The sequence below is a fragment of the Heterodontus francisci genome, unplaced genomic scaffold, assembly GCF_036365525.1.
Source record: "Heterodontus francisci isolate sHetFra1 unplaced genomic scaffold, sHetFra1.hap1 HAP1_SCAFFOLD_329, whole genome shotgun sequence".
Taxonomy (NCBI): domain Eukaryota; kingdom Metazoa; phylum Chordata; class Chondrichthyes; order Heterodontiformes; family Heterodontidae; genus Heterodontus; species Heterodontus francisci.
In genome coordinates this window covers 542,986-570,752 of record NW_027140434.1, presented here as the reverse complement: position 1 = coordinate 570,752, position 27,767 = coordinate 542,986, and the positions used below count along the sequence as shown (strand labels likewise).

Genomic DNA, 27,767 nt, shown 5'->3' with positions numbered 1-27,767 from the left:
TCTCGCCCAATGGCAGATTGAGGATCTTCAGTGGCCAATTAAGGGACAATTATGGGATCATTCCACCGCCGCTGGGATCTTACCAGCAGCGATGTCCTCCACCATATAGAGAGGACACCTTGTAAAACGAAGCATTCTCCCTGTGGCCTTGTGGGTGCGGTGGGGCGTTGCCTCCTTCATGGCCAATTTGTGACGCACAGAGCACCCCCACCAGGAACCAGTTCATTCCCTGGGACCTCCCTCCACCTGCAGCACAAGAAAACCGCCCAGGCCCTCTCGCCGGGGCCTTGCGTACTGGCTCTGGTGACACCGCCTCACCTACCTCTTCTCTGCGGTTCCAGAGATGGGCCTGGGTCCGAGACCTTCTGTCGAACCGGAAGAATAACTAGAAAGGTAGTGAAGAGACATTTCTTCACACTAAGGCTTGTTTAGATCTGGAAAGCACGACCCGAAAGAGTGATGAAATCAGATTCCAGAGGAATTTATAAAGACAATTAAACAAGTGCTTGCAATGGAATAATTTCCAGGTTACGTGAAAAAGCTACATATGTGACAATAAATTAGACAGCTCTTTCAAAGGGACGACTCTGACTAAAGTAGCCGAATGGCCTTTCCTGTGCATCTATGAATCTATGATCTGGACGCCAGATCAGTGATTCATTTACTTTTCAAACTGTCACACGTCATTATCCTCGCAGGATAGGCTGGTAGTTGGAACCTGGGTTCATTTTATCCATTTATGGTCACATTTCGTCTCATTGGTGTATTTTACCAGCTTGTAATTCACGGTTCACACAAGTCAAAATCTATTGGTTATTTGGAAGAAAACATTTTTTCTGCAGAAACTTCTGTCAAAGAATTAATTTCCACAACAGCCAGAGTTTCAGAAGCTGCTGCAAGGAGCTCTTAGTGTCTGAGAACTGCGTTCGGGTAATGTTCTGTTCTCATCGCTGTACCCAGCGCCAGAACCATGATGCAAACCTTCCTGACCCTGTCTCTACTGCAGCTTTTGAACTGTAAGTTACAGATTTTTGAATGCATTATGTTATTTACTGATACACTGATTATTATTACAAGATGTATATTATTAATCTAATTATCATCTTTAATACAGAACCCATTCAGGAGATGTAGAAAGTAAATAATGCTTTATACATTTTAATTTTCTTGTGTAGAGTTTAATGAAATATTGGCACTTGTTTATTGCCTTCTACCAGCCGCTCGTACAGAGCAGACTGGCGTTGAAAATCTCATGGGTCGATTTAAGCAGGGTCTGTTAGAAAAAGAGACACTTCGCTGTTAGAATAGAATATGTCAGTGTCTGAGATCAATTTACGTAAAACGGATCTATTTTATTTTCAGTTGTCATTCATTGGGATGGTATGAAATGGATACTGTGTAATATAATTTGTAGTAGTTTCATTTACTACAAATTTTGGATTGAATGTTTCAATTTTAAGTTCTTTCAACTACAAATAGGAATAAACCCCCATTTATATAAAAATGCCTTGCGCTTACATAGCGCATTTTACGCCGTCAGGACGTCCCAAAGGGCTTTGCTGTCAATTCGATATTGTTTTGTAGTGTTGTCCATACTGTAATATAGGAAACGTGGCTGCTAATTTACACACAGCAAGCGCCGACAAACAGCAATGTGATAATGACCAGAATACTTTTTTTGTGTGTGACATGTTGATTGAGGGATCAACATTCGCCAGAGCACTGGGGATAATACCCCTACCCTTCCTCCAAATAGTGTACCTGAAAGGGCCGACGGAGCTTCGCTTTAACGTCTCCTCCGATGGAAAGAATTTGGGCAGTGCAGCACACCCTCAGCACTGCATTGGAGTGGCAGCCTAGATTCTGTGCTCAAGTCTCTGGAATTAGACTTGAACCCACCATCTCCTGACTCAGAGGCGAGAGTGCTAGCAATTGAGCTATTGCTGACAGTAATATTGTTTTGGTTACAGTAAACGAGTTTGGAATATTCTACATCTAATTAACAGGTATTTTAAATTCCCAGTTGAATTTGTATCGAACACAAAGACTGCGGGAGTTTGTTTTATATTTCCCCCTGTGTTTCTTATACTGACACAGCCAGCTGGAATTGAAATTCTAATCTGAGTATTTAAAGCGAGTCTGATAGAAGTAGAGCGCCGTCTTTGTTTGAATAGAGTGTATCAGAGTCAGGTGTAAGTTATCTCACTGAGTGCAGATCACCAGTCAAAACTACATCTACTGCCACCATGAACCGCCACACACATTTCTGAAACAGATGTTTCTCAACACAAGTGTTGTCTGCTCTCCTAGTGATACAGTTCATGAAACTAAATATTTTAAAATAATTTGTTCAATGTTGAAGTGTTACCTTCAATCTATAATAACCACTCAACTGGAGGTGGAACCAATATTTTTCAATTCGTTTTCATGATTAGTATAATTATCAAGAGCACTCTGCAAAAAATGATGTCACTGTAAGTTCCTAAATCATTGGGGAATTTGCTCTGTATTATTGATCAGTTAGTGATGATCTTCAAAATTAGTATCTTTTATATTAAATTAATTATTCTATTGCCTCCATTTTTTTGTACAGTGCCTGAAGATAGTTAAGTTTTCCCAATCACATATTTTCACACAGTGACATGTTGTGTGTAAAGAGTTAGCGATATTGTTCTTTATGATTGTTCCAACGGCTCGATATTTGTTGTTTTATTCCATTGATGATTCCATTCTGTTTCTCACTATTTCCCGTGTGTGTTTGGTTACATTTATCAATCTCTGTCTGTTACAAACTTTATTGGTTTACTGACAGGCCAGCTTAGTCCCAGTGTTATCAGATACTTGATGTGTTTAACGAATTGTATTTCCGTGAATATTAACTAATTGGATTGTAAAAGCCTGTTCTGTGGATTATTTAAAGAAAATTGTATTCAAGCCACAGAAAAGATAAACAATGAATTGCACATGACTCCCTGTATCCGTTTCTCCAATCGCTAGTTGCTCAGAATCATTTTTAAAAAGCAGGCATGCTTTATGACAAAAAACACTGTGATTCATTGCGATCATATGAAGCGAATATTGAAATAGTTTATCTCATTTGTAGAATTCACGTTGAATACGAATCTTGGGCTGTTGGTTTGATTTTACATTCCATCAATATTAAATAGGGAACAATTATCCATTCTTTTGCGATCAAAAAACATTGTTTTTATAATATCTTGCATCTTATTAACACGTCTTCTAAATTCCCAAGTGGGACATGTGCAGAATTTTGATTTAAATGCAAAATTGAAAACAAATATCGTGGCAATTTGTGTTATTTGGTCCTCTGCGGCACTCGTACCGACACAACTGACTGAAGTTGAAATTCTAAGCAGATTATTTAACAACAGCAATCTAGCAGTAGAAAGTGATCACAGTGAGAATAGAAGGTCTCGGGGTGTGGGGTCGATGGTAATGCAGGGATTATAGAACAGCAGTCAAAGCTAAATCTACTGCTGACCGAAGCCACGCGGGCATTTCTGTCCCAGTTATTTCACAGTAGAAGTGCTGTCTGACCCTGTGTGATATACTGAGTGGAACTGAAATGATTTAAATAGTTTGTTCCACGTTCGAGTGTTGTACATGATCTATAAATATTGTATAATGTATTAACTGTAGCAGAACCAATATTATTTCAATTAGCATTAGTTATTACTGTCATTGTGAAGTGCCGTTCCCAAAGATAATGTTAATGAATATTCCAAAATCTCCGGACGATTTTCCATTTGTTATTGTTTACTTAATGATGACCTTGAACTTTAGAACTTTGTATTATAAATTCTCAACTTATTTCACATATTCATATGAACAGCGTCAAGTAATAATTAATATGACAGTTTCTCACTGTTTCCAGTGCGGGTTTGGTGACATTTGTTAATGCCTATCGACAGCAAATGCAGGTTCACGACAGGGAAACGCTCCCTTAATGTTATTACAGACTTCCATGATTAATTTTCTTTTGGTTTTGTGAAAGGGATTGCATTCTAAAATTCTGATTTTTAAGGTAATTTAAGAATATTTTCTGCAAGCCATAGGACAGAGAGAAAGTATGAAATCTATCTGACTCCCTGAAACTTTTTTTTAGCTATTAGCCCCAGATCAAAATCAATTTATGGGGCATGTGCATATTTATTTTGATTTGTCATTTATTGAAATCGTACAAGTGAATATTGAAACAGTTTCCTTAATTTATAAATTTGTCATTGAACACATTCTGTCCTGTTTGATTTTAAGTTCATCAAATTCAAATAAGGAACTGTTATTCATTTTTGTCGCAAAAAGCAAAAACGGATCTAATATTTGTCATCTGATGAATATTTAATTGCATTTCCAGAGATAATTTGAGTTAAATTTTGTTTTATTACCAAAATCAAACAGAAGTGCGGCAAGAGTTGGTTTTATATTGTTTCCTATGGCTCTCGTACGGACGCAGCAGACTGAAGTTAAAATTCTAATCAGACGTTTAAAACGGAGACTCCTGGAAGTAGAAAGTAGTCAGTGTTACAATCGAGTGTATGGGAGTCAGAACTGTAGAATACCGGGATCTGCATCCAGTTGACTCATCGCACATTGAGATTTCTGTCCCCGGAATGTCTCAGTGAAGTGCCATGTGCTGGAGAGAATTAGATTAAATAGTTTGTACAGCATTTGGAATATTCAGAAAGGACAATAAATATTGTACAATATATTAGCTGGAGGTGGAATACATATTGCTTCATTTTTACTGATTATCGATTATACCCTCCAGAAAGTATGCTGCTGTTTTCAGGCGATTTGGCGGATGAACAATTTTATTTCGTCACTGACAATCTTCAAAACTATGTCTTTTGACATTAAATCATGATTTCTATTTCATACATTTATATGCACGGTGTTGTGTAATAATTAGTGTTTCTCAGTCTCTTTCTACATGATTCATACATTTGATGTAGTATTTAATATCCAGACGTATTTTGGAATCTCTTTCCACATATCCCAAACTTTATATATGGTGCGATGCAGTGTTTAATGAAAGATCCAGAGTTGTTTCCCAATCTCTGGAAAAGGTGGAAAGTTGATCTGGGGCAATAGATCAGCCATGATCTTACTGAATGGCGGAGTAGTCTGGGTAGGCAGTATGGCCTAATCCTACTCCTATTAAATTCTTTTATCTCCTTCTACATGTGCCATACTCTGGTCACCTTGTGGAACAAATCCTGAATTTGTTTGCATATAGAAATTCAACAGACAGTGCACAGAACATTTTTTCTCGGTACTGTAAAGGTTCGATGCGTGTTTGGTTATTTCGAACCGTGGTAACGTTTCTTCAGACACTCGTTGATGTGTTATGGAGATAGATGCTAAACGTTACTGATAATAGTATTGACACACAGAATCCGGATTGTTTGATATGACTTCCTTCTGTCCAGTGCTTTGCTTGTGAGTGTAAGCTACAATAACTGTAATTCTATCAATTAATTTGCTTCTGAAATCCAAAATACCTCATTTATTTGTGGAAGTAGCTCAAATTTCAAGTAAAATAGTTTGATATAATATAATTATTTTGATTATTGACCCATCTAATAATCTGCCATTCGAAGCATGTACTCATAAACTCTCTGCATTGACTGTATTTTGTATCCCCTAAACCACCGCTGTCCCTGGTTTTGTAACACATTCAAGAGTTTAAATTTTGGGATTTGAATATCCAACGTTTGTCCCATTTCTGTTCACCTCCTTTGAGTTTATTGTTATTAATAATTAATATTTCTATATTACTGTTTGCAGTAATACGGTACCATAGTAATTTAACATATGTATAAAATGTTAAAATAACCTAACAGTTTTGCACTAAACCCATTAGTCTAAACATCAGGAAGGTAACGGTGTGAACACTGAAATCTAAGGCGTTGGGATCCGGGAGTCAGTGACAGCGGGACTGTCCATGCCAGGAGAACAGCAGCAGAGTTTTAGATCAGCTGAAGTTTACCTAGGGTAGGAGGCCGACCAGAAGAGTGTTGGAATAGTGAGTATATCCTCTGCATATATCGGAGATTTGAAAAACGGTACACAGAAATGCATTCAAACTTTTTCAAGAACAATAATGAGAGCAGTTAGAAACTGCGAGGAAGGATCTGAGAGCAAAATGGAGGAATCAGCAGAAATGAGGAGTAGTGCAGATAAATGGAAAAATAGTATTGATTGAGAAAGGGGATTGACTGAACATTTCTCTGAGACAGCAAGAGATAAACAGGCCGAATAGACAAGTATGGGTATCTCGGTTATAATTGTTTAAAATCATTTTCGGGATATGAGTTCGCTGGCCAGGCAGAATTTACTGAACAACCCTAGTTATCCAGACAGGATGACGGGGTGTTTTCTTGAACCACTGTCGTCATGTTGGCGACGTTGTCCTCCACCCATGTATTGTCTATCCCTAGTTTCCCTAAGAGGGTGTTCGTGGGCTTTCTCCTTGAACCACTGGATTATTTGGAGAAAAAATCCCACGTGACATGGATGGTTACAGGCTGAAATGATAAATGCATGAAGAGTAGGGGAAATGAATGAGTGGATTGAAGACGATTCACGGACTCTACAGAAACACTGAGACTGGAACCGTTTTTCAGTAAATACTGAAAGATTATTCCCCCCCTCCCCCACGTCTGTCATTGGGTGACTGGAAAAGGGGAATTTGTGGGAACTGACTATTATCAGGGAAAGTTAGTAGGAATGCTCAGGCTCCAGGACTGGGAGGAAATCACACACTCTTTACATTCCAGAATTAGGATCATTAAGAGACCAGTGAGATATAGTTGGGAAACAGTAACACATTCAAAATTACTCGGGAAGCACAGCTGAGGACAGGAATCGGTGTCCCGTTGTCTATAATATATCACCAGAGTATACAAAGAGACAATAATACATGGGAGATATAATTTCACCAGGGAGTTGGGGAACAGGTCAACACACCGCCTGTAGTATATAATTTTAGTTTAGTTTAGAGATACAGCACTGAAACAGGCCCTTCGGCCCACCGAGTCTGTGCCGACCATCAACCACCCATTTATACGAATCCGACTCTAATCCCATATTCCTACCACATCCTCACCTATCCCTACATTCCCCTACCACCTACCTATACTAGGGGCAATTTATAATGCTCAATTTACCTACCAACCTGCAAGTCTTCTGGCAGGAAACCGGAGCACCCGGAGAAAACTCACACAGACACAGGGAGAAATTGCAAACGCCACACAGGCAGTACCCAGAATTGAACCCGGGTTGCTGGAGCTGTGAGGCTGCGGTGCAAACCACTGCATCACTGTGCCACCCCATGTTGCGAATAGAAAAACACCTGGAGATCTGTGAGAAACATTGTGATCAGTGGGATTGGGATCAGGTCAACACACCGTCTGTAGTATATAATGTTGAGAATAGAAAAACACCTGGAGATCTGTGAGACACATTGTGATCAGGGGGATTGGGTTCAGGTCAACCGAGTAACTGAATTTTTGAAAAGCAGAAACGCTTAACCAGTAAACGGGGGGACCATTGATCGAACATTATTAATGGGTAAAAGAACAGGGCACGTCGGTGATGGCAGGTTACAAGAGAATCAGAACTGCAGGAGCTTACTGAGAAACAGTCAGCACGGAGTTAGGAGGCTGACAGACCGTTAATCTTGTTTTGTTTCGTTTGAGGAAGCTATGTAATTTATTGAACGACAGAATAGCCCAATTACACGTTTACAGATACTTTGAAAGTTACAGGTGGAAGAATTTGCAGTAAATTGAAAGGCATTGAAATCTACCGCAGGATCGGAAAATCTTTAACTTGTGTTGCCATCCCTTCTCGAACTTTAGATCGGAAAGCTGAATTCACTGACAGTGCCATCAGTGTGGGTTTAAAAGGGTATCCATCACTACCCTCTTCTCAGGGTATCTACATACGGGTCATCAATGATCAGAGCACCATCAGCACAAATTTACAGGGCGATTGGGAATGGGAGTGGCACTAATTAGACTGCTCTGACGAAGAGACAGCATAGGCACCATGGGCCGAATGGCGTCCCTCTGTGCTGTTTCATTGTAAGATTCTATAAGGGAGAGGACCATCACCATCGCCTTCTCAGGCACCTTCACACTGGTAATACATGAAGCCCACCCACCGTCAGCACAAGGAGAGAGTGTATCCGGATGTCAGTGTGTGTATATGTGAAAACAATTCTGGATATATTTTATCCCATTACCAATATTAATGTTGTGCAGAAACTGTATTTTCTGTTTTAAGGAATGAAATCACAGATCCCGATATAATTTCTTCTGCAAGGCACGGGAATAATGACCCTGCAGTTAGTTGTATTTGTGTTTTTTCTTTCTGACAGTTTCATTCATTTCTTGCCCCAGTGAACTCTAATTGTTAACTTCTCATTTCAGGCAGACCTGGGAACAGTAAGGCTGACCCGTCAGGTAATCGCCCTTTATTTTCACACTATCTGCTATCTCTCTGCTCTAATCCATCCCATTAAATATGAAGCTTGGGCGAAAATCTCAGCATTTTCTTTGATCACGGATTAACCCGCTGCCCAGTTGAGAGTCAGAAAGGGAGGGTGTCCCTCATACTGTGACTGAAGATCTTTAATTTTAGCTGAGAGATGAGTGCTGCCTTCATGCAGAAGGACAATAACTGAGGGTCTCTGAAAAGCAAAGTGTGAAGGATCAGCTCCACTCACACTGTTACCTAGCTGAGAGATGACTGCTGTCTTCATGCAGAGGGACAATAACTGAGGGTCTCTGAAGAGCAGAGTGTGAAGGATCAGCTCCACTGACACCGCTGCCGGCCCAACGGTCCAGCTAACCAATCTGCGCTGACATCAAGATCACATCACCATCCAGCCCTGTCTTCATTGGCTGTACTGGGTGTGGGTGCAATTTCCTCTGCTCTTTCCTGGTGCTGGGGTCTCACTGTGTTCGTCCAATGAGTTCTGAGTACGTAAACATGTGATCATTACAGCCACGCCCATCTCCCCACTTCTGCAGGTTAAAACTATTCTGAGCCTGTCCCCATCCAGTTCTCCTTCGAGCCGCTGTGCTGGTGGGAATATTCGGCTGTCTCCGGGTTCCCTGCTCGTTTGCACCGTGTATTAATATTTCCCTTTCCTTTTTTCATGTGTAATATATACTCCGGGTTTTATTAGGGTTCTGAGTGCAGACTGATATTCCTGTCAATTCATACCTGGTGAATGGGGAGGGTCTGTGCACTGGGAACCTGTGGGTTTAACACACAAGAACCGCTTGATGATATTTCTGATATTTTACAGAGACGGTGAAGCTGAGACTGGTGAATGGGGGCAGTCGGTGCACTGGGAGAGTGGAGATTCACTACCGGGGGCAGTGGGGGACTGTGTATGGCAATGATTGGGACCTGCAGGACGCCGCTGTTGTGTGTCGGGAGCTGGACTGCGGGACCGCAGTCTCTGCACCGGGCCGGGCTCACTTTGGGGAAGGGTCCGGACCCGTTGTGACGGTGAATGTAAAGTGCGGCGGGACCGAAGCCTCTCTGCGGGACTGTAAGTCAGCTCAATGGGGTCACTATACCTGGTCACACTTCTATGATGCCGGCGTCATCTGCTCAGGTAAAAATCTTTCTCAGTCTCTCATCTCCCACCGCGGCTGTTAGATTCTGTGAAGAAGTGAAAGTAAAACAATCCGCGATGGTCCATACCCAGAAAGTCAGATGATAATAATTCCAGTTATCTCTGGTTAGAATTATTGTTAATATTAGGATCACTGTTTAAAATTATATTATTAGTATTATATTTAAGAAACATTTTCCACCGGGAGCAGCCAATACCTGATACTCAGCACATTTACAATGCAGACAGAGCAGTTTCTATTGAGATTTTCCCCAGATCCGCAGTGAATGATCTGAACCGCTGGAAATGTCACAATCTCAATCCAAATCTCCATTCATCAACCCAACAGCCGCTGCCGGGCATGTACTGTCCGCCCGGCTGCCAACCTGCAATGATCGCTTGGCTTCAGATCTGATATATCACACAGATTGTGAAGCTGAGACTGGGGAGCAGGGAAGGGAGGGAGGGAGGGAGGGAGTTTCCTCAGCCTCGGGGAGCTGAAGTAATGGGTCCACAGTTATTGTGGGAATCACAAAGATAACTGCTCTGTAAGATCCCGCAGTTGCCTGCGCATGGCCTTTTTAAGTAGCGGTATAGTGTAAAAAAGTAAGGAAGTTATTATGAACTTTTGTGGAATACTGGCTTCACCTCAACTGGCGTATTGTGTACAATTCTGGGCACGGCACATTAGAAGAATGTGAATGCTATAGAATGGGTGCAGAAAGGATTGACAAGGAAGGTTCAAGGGATGAAAGACTTCAGTTACAATGATCGTTTGGAGAAACTGTGGTCGCTCTCCTGAGAACAGAGAAGGCTGCGAGGAAATTTGATGGAGGTGTTCAAAATCATGAGGGGAATAGACAGAGTAGAGAGAGAGAAAGTGTTCCTCTTGGCAGAAAGGTCAATAACCAGAGAACACTGTTATAAGGTGGATGGGAAAAGAACCAACCGTGACATGAGGAATAAGTTATTTACACAGCGAGTGGTTAGGATCTGGAATGTTCTACCTACGAGTCTGATGGAGACAGGTTCAATTGTGGCTTTCAATGTGGAATTGGACAAGCACCTGAAGAGAAAATCTTTGCATGGCTATGGGGAAAGGGCAGAAGCATAGGACCAGCTGAGGATCTCTTGCCGATAACCAGCATGGACACAACGGGCTGAATGTCCTCCTTCTGTGTTGTAAACATTCTATGATTATATGCTGACTGTTGCATCTTGCTGGTCAGAAGCTGTCTGTCCAGTTTTTAAACCTAAAACTGTGAATGTGGTTTCAAGGTAATTAATTGCATAATGTGAAGGGTGATCATGACAGACTGTAGAAAACTGGCTGCAAAACAGTCAACAAAGTGTGGGTTAAAGGTAGTTATTCAGACTGGCAAAAGTTGAGAAGTAGTGCGTGACAATCCATGCCAATGAGCTACTGCTGTGCAAATGCTTTCTATTTTTCGGTCCATTCTAAAATTGACAGTGCACAACATTAAGAAGCGGCTGAGCACACTGCACATAACAAAGACTAGGGGCCCGATAACACTCCAGCTGCAGTGCTGAAGATCAGTGCTCTAAAACTAGCAACAACTGGAGCCTAGCTGATCCAGTACAGTTACAGCACTAGGATCCAACTGATCCGGTGGAAAATTGCCCAGTTGCATACTGCCTAGAAAAGCAGGGAAACACTGACCAGTTCGCACCCAATCAACCGACTCCAATCAACAGCAAATCTTTCCTTGTGCTGGGTATGACTCCCCTTTCAACGTATCTCTCTGAAAATAATCCTCAATGTTTTTGTATTTTCTGCAGCTTTGTTAACCCGTATTGCTGTTGTATTCATTTTTCTATCTGCACCCCTGAATCCCATTGCTCCTCGACACAATTTAGATTATCATTGTCCAAGGAAAATGTGTTCTCATTCTTCCTACCCTAATCTGTAAGTGTACATTTATCTGCATTAGAATTAATTTACAATTTCGTTAACGTCATGTATTTTATCACAATCTGCCTTAGTATTAACCATTGTCCCAAGTACATGTCATTAATGAATATTGTAATTGTATGTCCCTCCCTGAGTCGAAATCATTTATGCAAAATATGATCAATAGTACTCCTAGCATCAGTTCTTGTCGCACAATACTTCTTGCACAGTTCTAACTGCCCAAAATACTTTTTGTTTGCACACAGCCGAACACTACTGTAGATGTGACCTGACCAGGATTTTTTTTTAGCTGTAGCATCATTTCCAGCCCCTTGTATTCCGTTCCTCTAGATATAAAGCCCAGCATTCCATTTGCTGTTTTTTTTCCTGTCCTTGCCCATGACCCTGAAGTCTATTTTCCGTTTTTTCACCATTTCGAAAATACTGGAACATTTTAAATTCCAAATTGGACACCTCACACTTGCCAATATTGTAATAGTTTTACACAGTCACTTAATCTATTTTTTTTGTTGTTGCAAATTTATGCTTAAAATATGCATGATTACAATATCGTTGATATTTTTCAATGGCAATATTGAGTATGTCAATTATATACGGCTTTCTGTCCAGCCATCTAAATCATTAATAAATAGTAGAGGTTCCTGTGGGACGGCGCTATCACATCCTGCCAGTTATATGATCTGCCCATTATCCCTGCTGTCTGTCTCCTGCCACTTAGCTCACGTCCTAAGTAGTCAATAATTTGCCCTAAATCCGATGAGCTGCAACTTTAGCCAACAATCAGTTATGAGGGATTTTGTTGTTTGCTTTCTGGAAGTCCATCTGATTAACATCCATTGAGCTTCCCCTGCCCTCTACTTTAGTTACCTCCACAAAACAATTGATCAGGTTAATCAGGCATGATCTACCTTTTACAAATCCATGCTGGCTCTCTCTCTGATTGGTTGTAACTTTTCAAGGTGATCAGACACTCCATCTTTAAATGTACACTCTAGTAATTTCCTGACAACAGCTGTTAGGCGAACCAATCTATAATTCCCTCGATTCCCTCGATAACATTCTTTAAATAGCCGTGTAACAATTGCAATTTTCTAATTACTGACCCAGCAGTTTGCTCTCAATCATTAACAAAGTGATGGAAGGTGTTGTTTGCAGCGCTATCAAGCAGTACTTACCAATAAACTACTCACTGATGCTCAGTTTGGGTTTGTCGGACAACTCAGCTTCAGGCCTCATTAAACCGTTTGTCCAAAAATGGAAAAAAGAGCTGAATTCCAGATGTGGGATGAAAGTGACTGTCCTCGACGTCAAGGCGGCTTTTGGTCAACTGTGGCAACAAGGAACCTTAAGAAAAGTGACGTCCATGTCCATACTAATGCAAAGTAATTATGTATAATTCCCGCCATTTCCTTATTTTCATTTATAATATCACCATTGTCATTTTAATGAGGCTACATTGCTCTTACTTACAACCTATTTTAGAAGTGATTGTAAAAGTTGTGTAGCTTTTGCGATCTATTTTGTCACCCTTTGCTATTCTTTCTACATCTGCCATTCACGAGAATCTGGGCTCTTTTCCCCATTTTTCCATGTTTTTGTTTTCTTTTATGCTGATCATGTTACTGTGTCTTGCACGGCAGTCCATAATAGATGAGGTGAGTTTGGAATTGGACCATTTAATGCTGTGGTCATTGAGTTGAGCTTACTTGACGGTGGCAGACATGTCTCATTCATTGCATCAGGGAAGCTATGGAGATCTAAAAACACCATACTGTCCCCCTAACAGTGGCCTGTTCCTCAGTGGATATCTGGTTGTCTATCCTCAAGAGACACACCATCACCTGATCTGCAGCCAACATAACACGACCAGAACAATAGTATGGAATGACTTGCCACGATACAGAGTAGCTGACAAAAAGCAGCAAGGACAATTGCATATACCGACCTATCATAGAAAATAATTAACAGACCAATAGCAGCCAGAACAAGAACATGTAATAACCTATCACTAGTAAGATCCTGTCCATATTCCCTTTCTCCACTACATATAAACCGATAACTTCCACTAGTTCCAGTTGTTTCTCCAGACAATGGGCACAGTACACTGCTCAAAATGTCGAGGTCTGCCAATATTTCTAACAACTCCTTTTTCAAGAAAGAACTGCTGTTTTAAGAGCAAATTCACGTGGTGAAAACCCGTAAAATTGCCTTACGCAAATGTAGCATCTTTCTGTTTTTCCTCTCCCGGTGGTGCCTATTTATTTTACATTTCCAACTGTGCTCTACCCCCTCACCCCGCCCCCCCACCAGCCTCCCTTCACCCACTAACTAGTTTATCATTCCTGTAACAACCTTATTTATCCTTCATTCTAGGACCCTGATCCCAACCCGGTTCTGGTGAAGCGCATTCCAACAGAACAATTATTTAATATCCCAGTACAAGTGGTGGATGCCATGAAAAGTAACACCTCTTTCCAACATCAACACCTTCAACCACGTGTTGACCACCCTAATCCACCCCCACCCACACCCCATACAAATGTGCAAGCGGCTTGTATAATAATCCAGAGATTATAATCCTTGAGATCTTCTTTTTTAGTTCAGCTCCTGGTGCTCTCTGAAAAGAACCTCTTTCCTCATCTTTCCTATGCTGTTGGTCCTTACATGGTTCACAACGACAGGATATTTCCCCTGCATTCTCCCAATCTGATTTGGGATATCCCTCACTTCGCACAAGTTGGGGAAATACTGTTTGGGACTCCTAAAACCCTAACTATTGAACTACTTAAAAGTATCACATTATGATCCACTCCTCCACCTTTTCCACAGCTTCCTGTTCCAACGTATCACGGTCAACATTCTGGCTGTCCTTCTGACAGTCTTCATCCTTATCCTCACAAATAGCCAGTACATTGTTCCTGTTGGATAGATTCACTTTCTGCATATCCTCGTTCACCAACAAATCTGGATTTCCATTACTGTGCACTATAAGCTGCAACAACCTCATTCTGATCCCGCACCTTCAACAAGTGGTGGTACCCACCACTTGTACTAGGATATTAAATAATTGTTCTGTTGTGACTGAAATCTGCAGCAAACTGTCCAATATTCCTCTTGCTGCTGTATGTGTTGGGGTATCTCCAATTCCCCATCCAGCTTTATGACCCAGAGCCAGAGAGTTTGCAGGTGGATACATCTGCTATGGACATGTTCCCTCGGGATAATTGCGTCATCCACAAAATCCTATATCCAGAAAAAAATAACTGATCTGCCATAACTTAGTCTGTCTTTATTTTAGAGTTAAAATTATTTGTCGATGCATTTTAGCTTTAAAGCTATTTTACTGGTTAGCTAATGCCGAAACACTGAGCACTCACCAATTAACGTAATACTTATTTGAAACTTATCCACATCCCCTCATACTCTGACTTGACAATTGCTTCCCCTCTATTTGTCTGGTGCCTGCCTCTCCCAATAGGCTCTGCTGCTGCTGGATGTGGTGCTGTCTTAAATCGGTGACTCCACACACTTACTCAAGCTGAACAGACAAAACAAAGCACCTCCTTGTAAACCCAAGCCCTCGGCCACTTGGAAGGACAAGCACAGCAGATGGATGGTAACAGCGCCATATGCAAGTTCCCATCAAAGACGCACACCATCCTGATTTGGAACAATATCAATGTTTCTTCACCGTCGCTGGGTCAAATCCTGGAACTCCCTTCCTAACAGCACTGTGGGTGTACTGAGAGTGCATGCACTGCAGCAGTACAAGAAGGCGGCTCACCACCATCGTTGCAAGGGCAATTCGGGTTGGGTAATAAATGCTGGCCTTGCCAAAAACCTCCACTCCCTGTGAAAGAATTAAAAAAAAACATCCTTTTCCCCCTCTGCACCGAATTCTTACTCTGAGCAAACTCTAACTTCCCATTGTGTTCATTATTTATTCAGTTAACATTGCAATCTGTGGTTACACTCTGCCTTACTAGAAGTCTAAAAATAGAAACATGGAAAATAGGAGTAGGAGTAGGCCAGTCGGCCCTTCGGGCCTGTCAAGCAATAAAAAATAATCATGTCTGATCATCTAATTCAGTACCTTGATCCGTTTCGTCCCCATACCCCTTGATCCCTTTGGCATTAAGAAAGATATCCATCTCCTTCTTGAAAATATGTAATGGTTTGGCCTCCCCTGCCTTCTGCAGTAGAGAATTCCGCAGGTTCACCACCCAATGAGTGAAGACATTTCTCCTCATCTCGGTTCTAAATAGCATACCCCATATCCTGAGACTGTGACTCCCCAGCCATCGGGAACATCCTCCCTGCATCGAGCCGGCCTCGTCCTGTTCGAATTTTATAGGGTTCTATGAGATCCTATCTCGTTCTTCTAAACTCTGGTGAAGGTAGGCCTAGTAGACCCAATCTCTCCTCATACGTAAATCCTGCCAGCCTGGAAACCAGCCCAGTAAATCTTCTTTGCACTCTGTCCATGGCAAGGTCATCCTTTCTCAGATAAGGAGACCAAAACTGCACACATTACTCCAGATGTGGTCTCACCAAGGCCCTGAAGTAAGACATCCCTGTTCCTGCACTCAAACCCACTTGCAATTAAGTCTAATGTTCTTTGCCTTTGCAGGCACATTCAAGTTGCAACAGTTTAGACCGTTTCCAGCAGACAGTAATTACCCCAGATCGGACTATCACAGCTGATTGACTGCTTACTGCTAACTTGACTTGCACGATTAACTGCTAACATGAACTGCCTTGCAGCTTTTTTATATTGCAAGTTAAATTCTAAATGTTAAGGCTAGATTTCAGTCTTTCACACTAATTACCAAATTCTACACTTCCCACTCTGTTTGTAACATATGCAGCTAAAGGTACACACTATGCTTAAAACCTTTGACTGAACTCTACCTAGCTCAGAACTTGCAGAAGAACATTGCCCAGGCAATCAAATTAAGTTCAAGAAGAAGGTCCTGACAACGGTTTCAATGGCAAATAAATTTGAGCAATAACTGCCAGAGATGTCCACATCCCTCATGAAGAAAAGCAGCTCCTAAATGGCCTTGTTTTGTATTTATTCTTTTGATCTTCTCTAGCGCATCTATCAAACCCCTTAAACATTTTAAACACGTCAACTCGATAATGTCTAATCCTTCTAAACGCAATCTACTGCAAACAAGGTTTATGCAACTTGTCTTCAATAATGTAACGCTTTAAGCATAGTTGTCATTCTAGTGACTCTGTCCAGCACCTACTCCAAAGCCGATGGTTTTGTGAAGTGCCATGCCCAAAAGCGACAACAGATACAATAGAAACATCACATCCTTCTGAGTTTTATATTCCAAGTACCAAGAGATAAAGTCCAACTGTCGATTAACGTTTGAAAGAAGAACTGTTAACTTTTGAGTATTCAGCCAACTTCTTAAAGAGGTCCTGTAATAATTATTGTGAGGAAAGTACACAGACCTGAAACATAACTCTCTTGTTCTCTCCACAGATGCTGCTCGCCCTGCTCAGTATTTCCAGCATTTTCTGTTTCATTTCAGATCACCAACAGCCGCAGTATTTTACTTTTGTGTTGCTGTAGTAATTCTAATTGTTTTTTGATAGATAATTTGTGTAAAGTATGGTTGGATAATCGTGTTGATAAAATTCTCCTTTTTTTTACCCATTTTCTATTTTGCTGTTTCTATGCAGAGGATGATTTAGAAATCATTTGGATTTGTATTTGTTTTCAATACAGGAAAACCTGAACTTCGATTGGTTGGTGGGATGGACAGATGCTCCGGTCGGGTGGAGGTGCTGCATGGCCACCAGTGGGGGACGCTGTGTGACCTTTACTTTGATATGGAAGACGCCAAAGTGGTCTGTGAGCACTTACAGTGTGGGGCAGTAAACTCAATCCCGGGAGGAGCCCGCTTTGGAAAGGGTACTGGTGCAGTGTGGAAGGAAAATTACAGGTGTATGGGGAACGAGACGCGATTGTGGGATTGTCCTGTTTCATCCTGGGAACAGTTTAGCTTCTCCCATGAAAACGATGCAGGTGTCATCTGTACGGGTGAGTCATCTCAGTCAATTGAACTGAAATACAGCAACCGCTCTGCTGTCAAGCATCATTGACTATTTCCACAGGTCTCTGATTCACTCGTTTTGCTGATCCCATGCTTCCTTTGTCACTAAGATTCTGAGATGTGTTTGTGGGCTTATTGGTCTGAATTAAATTACAAATGAATCAAAGCTTCACTCCAGTAAACATTTATACATACAATGACTCGTTGGTCGTACTTCTCGTCATATAATATCTATTTCCGGGTAAATCTGGAGCATTTTTCAAGGGCTATAGAATCAGCAAGATGCTCCCAGGACCACTGCCATGGAATGGATATGTTGCTCGAGCATTGAAACTGTTATCAATGTAGGCAGTTCAAATATGAATGATCATGGAATTCTCTGCAAAGATCAGCTGTTTAATAGAAAACACTGTGAACTTGTTGTAAGATACATAGTGTGAGATATATTTTAAGTTCCACCACACCGGTTGCAATAAAATGATAGTGAATGGCATAATTCGTTATTTCACCAATGTGCTATGTCTTTGAAAATTTCACAAACATGATGTAAATTTAAATTCTCCCAATTTGCAGGATTATACTTATCTCTCAGCCAGCACCCTCATATAACAGATTATCTGCTCAGTTATCTGATCACTGTATGTGGGACATTGCTCAATGCAAAAGTGCTCCCACGTTTCACAATTTACAATATAGGTAATAAAAACAGGAAGTGCTGGAAATACTCAGCAGTTCTGGCAGCATCTGTGGTGACAGAAAGAGTATCAACCTTTCAGATTGTGGATCTTTCATCAGAACTTAGAGATTTAACAGTTTTTTTTAAAGAAAGGGGGAAACAAGGAAAGAATGAAAGGAACGCTCCGTGATGTGGTGAAAGACAGGAGAGATGAAATGGTAAAACGAACAATGCAGAGCAAAAGTATGTTAGAAAGAGCCAAGTAAAAAGCACATTTCTGGAGGAGGTGCAAATTGGAAGTCAAATATCGTCCAAAAAAGAAAAAAAGGGGGAGGGAATCTGATCTGAAATTGCTGAACTCAGTGTTCATTCTAAAATGCTGTAAAGAGTCTAGTGGAAAGAGGAAGTGATGTTTCTCAAACTTATGTTATCCTGCATTGGAACTGTCCAGGAGAAAGAGGAGGGAGAGGTCAGAGTGGTAGTGCAGTAGACAATGAAAATGACAGGCAACTGGAAGCGAAAGGTAAAGCTTGCAGACTTGAAAAAGGTGTTCTGCAAAGTAATCCCTCCACTGTGTTTGGTCTGCCAATGTAAAGGAGACGCATCATGATCAGTCAATGCAGTAAATACATTATACTAAAGATTAAGCAGTACAAGTAATTCGTTGTTTCACTTGGAAGCAGTGTTTTGGGGCTTGGATGGTGAGAAAGGTGGAGGTAACAGGGCACTGGTTGGAACTCCTGCGCTTTCATGGGAAGTTCCTGTGGGAAGGGGTGTTGAGAATGATTAAAAGGGAGTATCAGGGTACATTTTCTATATTTAATAAAGAAATAGGAGGCTTATTGAAGCAGGAATATTCTGAAGAGATCATCCATTTGGAGTATTTGTTTGATGGTTAGCATTGCTGTAACCCTCTCAAGTCGTTTTTGTTGCGAATGCAGTGCATTACATTGAAAGAAGTACAATTAAATCGCAGTGGGGGTGGGGGGGGGAATCCTCGGTTGAGGAAAAAGGAAGACATATCAGAAACGCTGTCATGGAAGGTAGCATCATCAGAGCAGATGCGTCGGAGACGGAGAATCTTGGAAAATGGAATGGAGTCCTTATAGGAGGTCCTTACAACCACAGTGGCTTACAGGGCCCTCAACCGTGCCTGGCACATTTCCTGCACCTCTACCCTCTCCCCTTCCCCTCCCTCCCAAAACCGTGACAGGGTTCCCCTTGTCCTCACTTTCCACCCCATCAGCCACCATATCCAAAGGATCATCCTCCGCCATTTCCGCCACCTCCAGCGTGATGCCACTACCAAATGCATCTTCCCCTCCCTACCCCTGTCAGCATTCTGAAGGGATCGTTCCCTCCGTGACACCCTGGTCCACTCCTCCGCTACCCCACCACCTCATCCCCTTCCCACAGAACCTTCACCTGCAATCGCAGGAGGTGTAATACCTGCCCATTTATCTCCTCTCCCCTCACTATTCCAGACCCCAAACACCCCTTGCAGATGAAACAGCGATTTACTTGTATTTCTTTTAATGTAGTACATTGTATTCGCTGCTCACAATGTGGTTTCCTCAACATTGGGGAGACCAAACGCAGACTGCATGACTGATTTGTGAACACCTCCAACAGTCCTCAAGCAGGACCCTGAGCTTCTGGTTGCTTGCCATTTTATCACTCCCCCTGCTCTCATGCTCACATCTCTGTCCTGGGATTGCTGCAATGTTCCAGTGAACATCAACGCAAGCTCGAGGAACAGCATCTCATTTTCCGATCAGGAACCCCACAGCCTGCCGGACTGAACTTTGAGTTCAATAATTTCAGAGCATGATGGGCCCTCCATTTTACTTTTATTTTGAGTTATTTTTTCTTTTCCAATTTTAATTTTTTTTTTGTTTTTATATTGTTTCATCTGAGTTTGGTCAGTTGGGTTACCCACTGTTTTATTATGTTTGTACTTGTGGCTGTTCAATTTTCAGTCTGTTAACACCCTTTCTGTTCTAACGTTTTGTCTTTCAACACACCACTAACACATCTTTGCTCCAAGTCATTCTGGTCAGCTATTCTGTAACCTCATCCTATGTACACCTTCTCCTTTGTTATCTCTTGCCCCACACCCACTTAACTTGCTTATAACCTGTTAGGTTTCTAATATTTGTCAGTTGTGAAGGCGGGTCACTGATCTGAAACGTTCACTCTGCTTCTCTCTCCACAGATGCTGCCAGACCTGCTGAGTATTTCCAGCATTTCTTGTTTTTATTTCAGATTTCCAGCACGCGCTGAATTTTGCTTTTAATTTGCTATTTCTCAAACTTATGTTAACCTTCATTGGAACTGTGTATGAGAAAGAGGAGGGAGAGGTCAGAGTGGGAGTGGAGTATACAATGAATACCAGGAAGATAAAGGTGAAGTTTGCAGACTAAACAAAGGTGTTCTGCAAATTAATCACTCGACTGTGTTTGCTGTGCCAATGTAAAGGAGACGCATCATAATCAGTCAATACAGCAAATACAGTATACTGAAGAGAAAGCAGTACGAGCAAATCGTTGTTTTACTTGGAAGCAGTATTTGCCGGCTTGGACGGTGAGAAAGGTGGAGGTAAAAGGGCAGTGGTTGCATCTTCTGCGCTTGCCTGGGAAGTTCCTGTGGGAAGGGTTGCTGAGAATGATTGAAGAGTGCATCAGGGTGTCACAGAGGGAATGGTCCCTTTAGAATGTTAAAAGTGGAGGGAAGGGGAAGATGTGCTTGGTAGTGGTATCACATTAAAGGTGGTGGAAATAGTGGAAGATCATCTGTTGAATATGGAAGCTGATGGAGCGGAAGATGAGGAGAAGCAGAATCCTATCATGGTTCTGCGAGGGGGGAAAGGGTGAAAGCAGAGGTATGGGAAATGGAATGGGCGTGATGTGGCCCTGTCAACCATGGTGGGTGGATGAGGAGGTGAGGAGAGTCCTCGGTTGTGGAAAAAGGAAGACATATCTGGAAGCACTGGTATGATCGGTTGCATCACCAGATACAATGCAGATGGAGAAAGTGGAAGAATGTGATAGAGTCATTCTAGTATTCGTGGTGTGAGGAATCATAGACAAGATAACTGTGAGAGTCCCCAGAATCAGAGACACAGATGTTGTGGAAGGGAATGGAAGAGTTGAAGATGGACTATGTGAAAATGAGGGGGAGAAATTGGAAGAAACGTTGATGCTGTTTCAAGTACAGGGCGAGAGCAGGAAATATCAGTACATGTGGACAGGAGGACAACCTTCAGTCCCTCGGGTCTGTCACCTATTGCATTAGTGACCACGAATCAAAAGTGCTTCATTGCCTGTGAGGCGACTTGAGATGTCATCGGAAGCATTGTGGCAACGTAAACTGGTCTGTTTCTCTCCATATGGGATGAAAGGAACTGTCATCTGTCAGGAGCCATTTAAAGCCCCTGCCCCACCCTTCGGTCTCATCACTTATCAATTGCCGGTATGTGCCGCGCTCACCTCCAGTTCATTTTACCCTTGGCCCCCAGTTTAAACAGTGGAAGCGACTCGGTATGTCTCCAAAATGTATTTACTGAGAAAAGATGATGGTGAGCAACATCTGCCGACACGCCTTCTGAACAATGATGACAGAAATAGTAACCATCAAAATTAATAACTTTTCTGGTGGCAGTGAATTATGCTTCAATTTCACCATTGTGTTTCATATTGTAGATGAAAATTGGTCACTAAGGCTGACTAACGGGGGAAGCTGGTGTGATGGGCGAGTGGAGATTTACTACACCGGCAGCTGGAGGAGATTGCAGGACAGACTCTGGACCCTGAATGATGCCAACGTGGTCTGTACACAGCTGGGCTGCGGTGAAGCGACAGCCGCTTATAACTATTCAAAGGACGGAAAGAGTGAAGGACCCATCTGGGTGAATGATGTCCAATGTGGAGGAAATGAATTGCAGCTCCAGAACTGCAGTTTGTTCACATTGAATTCGTCTCTCACTGACAGTATGGATGTTGGGGTCCTGTGTTCAGGTAAACAAATTCTTCACTGCTTTTACAATAACAAAGAAGTGAAATGTCTAATCTGCTGAGAAAAGTGATAATACAGGTTGTTCCTGGGTGTCTCAAATCAGTAATTTCATTTGGGGGTAGGGGATGAGCAGGGTGGGCGGTGGGGGAGCTGGGGATGGATGGGGTGGTGTTCAGGGAGAGAGAACACGGACACAATTAAACAACAAGAACTTTTTTCTCACAGAACTTTCAATAAACACATACATCACAAAGAGTTTATCAGGAATGTAATCGGACAGAAAACTGACACAGAGCCAGTCAAAGAGATGTTCGAGTGGGTGACTAAACTTTTAGTCAGATGGTTGGATTTGAAGAGGCGGAGACACGGAGATGTTTGGGGTGGAAATTCTCATCTGGGTGGTTAGATGGTTAAAGGCTAGACTGAAAGTTGTGGGGGATGGAAGTGGGAGATGTACAAGAAGCTGGATTCAGATAAATGCAGAGCTCTCGAAATGATTCAGGCTGGAGGAGGTTATACTGATGGCAGGGGGAGAGCATGAAGGTGTCTGAACATGAAGATCATAATTGAAAACTCGATGCATTGGCAGCAGGGATACCAGTGAGTGCAGTGGCGTTCCTGAGAGGGGCTTAATGGAGGGCAGGCGACAAAGCTTTGGATGAGCTGATGTTTCTGGAGGATGCAGGATGGGTTATCACCCGGGAGAACATTGAAATATGCTGTTCCACAGACAGCAAAGCATGGGTGAGCATTTCAGCAGCAGATGGGCTGCGGCAGGAAGGGAGGTGAATGATGATAGACGTGAAAGATCTCTATTTTGTGATAAATAGAATACAGAATTGGACTCTCAGCTGTGGTATCAAATCCGGCGTCGAGCTTGCAATCAGTTCCATTGTACAGTATATAAGAGCAGGTAGCTGTGTGGGAGTTGTTCTGGTGTAAGTTTCATTAGGCTGTGTATAAAAGTAGACAGATGTTTTGGACCAGATGCTTGAAAGTTCCATTGTGCAGCATGTCAATGCAGGCATATGTTCTGGGGAAGTTGTATTGTGCAGAATGAAAGCCTCGACCGATGTTTGTTTTTTAGAATTAGAATCAGAATATTTCAGCGCAGTACAGGCCCTTCGGCCCTCGATGTTGCGCCGACCTGTGAAACCATCTGACCTACACTATTCCATTTTCATCCATATGTCTATCCAATGACCACTTAAATGCCCTTAAAGTTGGCGAGTCTACCACTGCTGCAGGCAGAGCGTTCCACGCCCATACTACTCTCTGAGTAAAGAAACTACCTCTGGCATCTGTCCTATATCTATCACCCCTCAACTTAAAGCTATGTCCCCTCGTGTTTGCCATCACCATCTGAGGAAAAAGACTCTCACTATCCACCCTATCTAACCCTCTGATTATCTTATATGTCTCTATTAAGTCACCTCTCCTCCTCCTTCTCTCCAACCAAAACAACCTCAAGTCCCTCAGCCTTTCCTCGTAAGACCTTCCCTCCATACCAGGCAACATCCTAGTAAATCTCCTCTGCACACTTTCCAAAGCTTCGACATCCTTCCCATAATGCGGTGACCAGAACTGCACGCAATACTCCAGGTGCGGTCTCACCAGAGTTTTGTACAGCTGCAGCATGACCTCGTGGCTCCGAAACTCGATCCCCCTACTAATAAAAGCTAACACACCATATGCCTTCTTAACAGCCCTATTAACCTGGGTAGCAACCTTCAGGGATTTATGTACCTGGACACCAAGATCTCTCTGTTCATCTACACTACCAAGAATCTTCCCATTAGCCCAGTACTCTGCATTCCTGTTACTCCTTCCAAAGTGAATCACCTCACACTTTTCCGCATTAAACTCCATTTGCCATCTCTCAGCCCAGCTCTGCAGCCTATCTATGTCCCTCTGTACCCGACAACATCCTTCGGCACTATCCACAACTCCACCGACCTTCGTGTCATCCGGAAATTTACTAACCCACCCTTCTGCACCCTCTTCCAGGTCATTTATAAAAATGACAAACAACAGTGGCACCAAAACAGATCCTTGCGGTACACCACTAGTCACTAAACTCCAGGATGAACATTTGCCATCAACCACCACACTCTGTCTTCTTTCAGCTAGCCAATTTCTGATCGAAAGCTCTAAATCACCTTCAACCCCATACTTCCGTATTTTCTGCAATAGCCTACCGTGGGGAACCTTATCAAACGCCTTACTGAAATCCATATACACCACATCCACTGCTTTACCCTCATCCACCTGTTTGGTCACCTTCTAGAAAAACTCAATAAGGTTTGTGAGGTACGACCTACCCTTCACAAAACCGTGCTGATATTTCGCTAATGATAGTTTGGGGTTGTTCCAACGAACATTTATTTAAATATGACAGAGTGGAACTTACAACATATGAGATAGTTAATGATTCAGATTTAATACCGATTGGTTACAGTAAGTATTTTTTCGGACACAGCGGCATTCAATACATTCCATCGTTTCACGTCAGAAGTTTACAGTGCCGAATGGTTCTTACACACTCAGTCACTGGACAGAGTAGAGTATGTCATCTTGTTCTTTAGTTAGGTAGATGTTCAGCTCCACCCAACATTTATGTCCGCCTACAGAAGCCATGTGTCTTCTCCTTGTCTTCTACTTCTCTATCTGATGGGTCACATCCTGATTCTTATTCCCCAAAGTGCCTGACGCAATTAGTCCAATCATTTTTGTCTCGTCCAGATTAAATACTGGTTTCCTGCTCAGCCAGGAGGTCTACACATCTGGAGTTCAATTGTCCAATGACACTTCCTGATCCTGTCCAACATTTTGCAGAGAGATCCTGTTTTCTGCCCTCTTTGTTCACTCCAACAGTCATATATTGATATAATTGGTAGTTTAGATCATTGATATTTTACAGACAATAGCAATTGATAATATGCCTCACAAGTTTCGTCTGCTCATTGAACATAATAGCAGCAGCCTGTCTGGACAGAGAGGTCTGCATATTCTCTGTTCAGACGTATGGTTTATCTCTAAAATTACTCAAATGTCTTCATTGTCAAATACAGAGTCCCATCCTTACAAAAGTAAGTGATTCTGTTATGCAATTAATATTACATCTATTTATGATAATGTTATAATCAACACGACCCTGGAACATAGTTCTACACGAAGATACTGTATATTGCAAGACTGATGTTCAAGGGTAGAACTTGTGGACGTTACATTCTCCAGTATGAATTGGAAGTAATATATAGGGTGGATAAAAGAAATTCTGGCCTTGCCAGTAACACCCACACCCCATGAAAGAATTTAAAAAAAACAGAAAGGCTGGGTGACATCTGGCCAACAATCTGGTAATATAATCCTGAATGGATCAATCACATAAAGCATCATCGGTTCCTGCTCTTCTTTGCTAAAACCACCCGTTAGACAATGATCATCCAGGAAGGCAAAGGAAACGCGCAGCATATCTTCTCCATCATAAATCTTCCCCCTGAACCACTCCCCTGCCTCGTCCACCCTGAACTCCAAAAATAAATGAGAGGACTCCTAGACTTTTTGTCACAAAGTTCAAAAATATCTGTTCAGTCGCCTCCACAACTTACCTTTCTTCCCCAATCCACCGGGCCTAACTTCCTATCAGTTGTTCAACCCCACCCCGCACCATCACCCTGAATTCGCTTTTCTTGTTTCTCTCCTAGAGTCCTTCACGCTCTCTCTGAACCTATGCTGTTGATGAAATCCACGTCTTGCTGTGTGCGCCTTATTTCTACTAAGATACTGAACAGAGACATTCCCTTCCTGGGTCCCATGACAGCTGACAATATTAACGATTCTCTCTTTCTCTCTTCATGTTCAGCCCACTCTCCTTCAAATCGGCAGTCATCATGCCTCTCCTCAGAAAGAAACCATTGACCACCTGTCCATGCAAATTATTGCCCCAGCTCCAACTGTTCGTTGCTCGCCAACGTCCTTGAATGTGTTGTCGCCTCCCAAATCCATGCTCATCTTTTATGGACTGCATGTTCCAATTCCTCAAATCCGATTTCTATCCACACCACAAGACCAGAATAACTTTTATCAAAGTCACAAATGTCATCCTAAGTGATTGTAACAAATCTAAACGTTTCCTCCTCCTATTTCTTGACTTGTCTACAAATGTTGATATGATTGATCATGAAATTCCTCTCCAACCCCTCTCCATTATCCCCTGGCTGGGTGGGACTGCACTCAGCTGGTTCTAGTCTTATCTGTGCAGTCATAGTCAGAAAGTTACCGGCAATGTCTTCTCTTCCCGCTCCTGCAAAGTCACCTACAGTGTCACCAAAGGATCTATCCATTGATACCTCATTTCTCATTTACATGCTGCCTTTCAGTGATATCCACAAACTGAGCCTCAGTTTCCACATGTATCTCACTGTATCCAACTCTACCTCACATTCAGCTCTCTTGAGCCCTCCACAGCCTGTACACTGTCAGAATTCCAGTCTGACATTCAGTACTGCATCAGCAGAAAATTCCTCCAACTCAGTATTGAAAAGATAGAAACCATCAGTCCCCATCGCATGTTTCCTTGCTGCCAACTCCATTTCTCGCCACACCAACTGTCTGTGACTCAGGCAGACTGCTTGTAAACTTGGTGTTACATTTGATCCCGGGGTGAGCCTCCTACCAAATCTCCATATCTTCATTAACACTGTCTATTTTCACCTCCATGACATCACCCGAATTTGCCGTGATCTATTCTTGTCGATTGCCCTTTTCCCTCCAGACTCGATAATTCTAATGTCCTCCTGGCTGGCTTCCTTAGTTCCAACCTCTGCAAATTCTGCTGTCTCGACCAATTGCCACTCAGGCATCTGCCCTCTGCTCACTGACCTACTTTTCCCAGCAATGCGCGGTTTTAAATTTCTCATCCTTGTTTTCAAATCCCTTCTTGGCCTCGCAGCTCCTCTCTTTGCAATCGGCTCCAGTTTGACAGCTCCCAGTTCTGGCTTCTTGAGCATTCCTGATTTCAATTGCGCACCATGGCGGCCGTGCCTTAAGCTGCAAAGGTCACACGCTCCAGAATTGCTTCCTTAAATCTCTCTGCCTGTCAACCTCTCTTCCCTGCTTCAAGATACTCCATAACAAGCAAACTCTTTGACTTCGCTTTTGGTCATGTGACCTAATATATTCTTTGGTGCTCTGTGTTAAATTTTCTTTGATATCACTCCTGCACTGCGCCTTGGGATGTTGCATTACGTTAATGGCGCTAGATAAATGCAAGTCACTTGCAATTCAAGATAAAGGCAATAGGAGATGACAGTAAATGTCTGACCAAGATAACAGATAAGGGTAACATACATGGACAACGAACATATACAGTAATAAAACATGGGTATAAATTAATTGTTATTCGTGTGAGTGATC

The 27,767-nt window shown here is 42.3% G+C and overlaps 1 protein-coding gene across 1 annotated transcript in view; it reads left to right on the top strand.

The window, feature by feature from the left end:
* The first annotated feature begins 882 nt into the window (after nucleotides 1-882).
* Nucleotides 883-27,767, top strand: part of LOC137359794 (deleted in malignant brain tumors 1 protein-like) — a 28,114-nt gene continuing 1,229 nt past the window's right edge. The window contains exons 1-5 of the mRNA XM_068025493.1: nucleotides 883-1,016; nucleotides 8,457-8,489; nucleotides 9,341-9,655; nucleotides 17,332-17,646; nucleotides 22,037-22,351. Of these exons, the coding sequence (XP_067881594.1) occupies nucleotides 971-1,016; nucleotides 8,457-8,489; nucleotides 9,341-9,655; nucleotides 17,332-17,646; nucleotides 22,037-22,351 (1,024 nt within the window). The 5' untranslated portion in view covers nucleotides 883-970. The remainder of the gene's footprint in view (nucleotides 1,017-8,456; nucleotides 8,490-9,340; nucleotides 9,656-17,331; nucleotides 17,647-22,036; nucleotides 22,352-27,767) is intronic.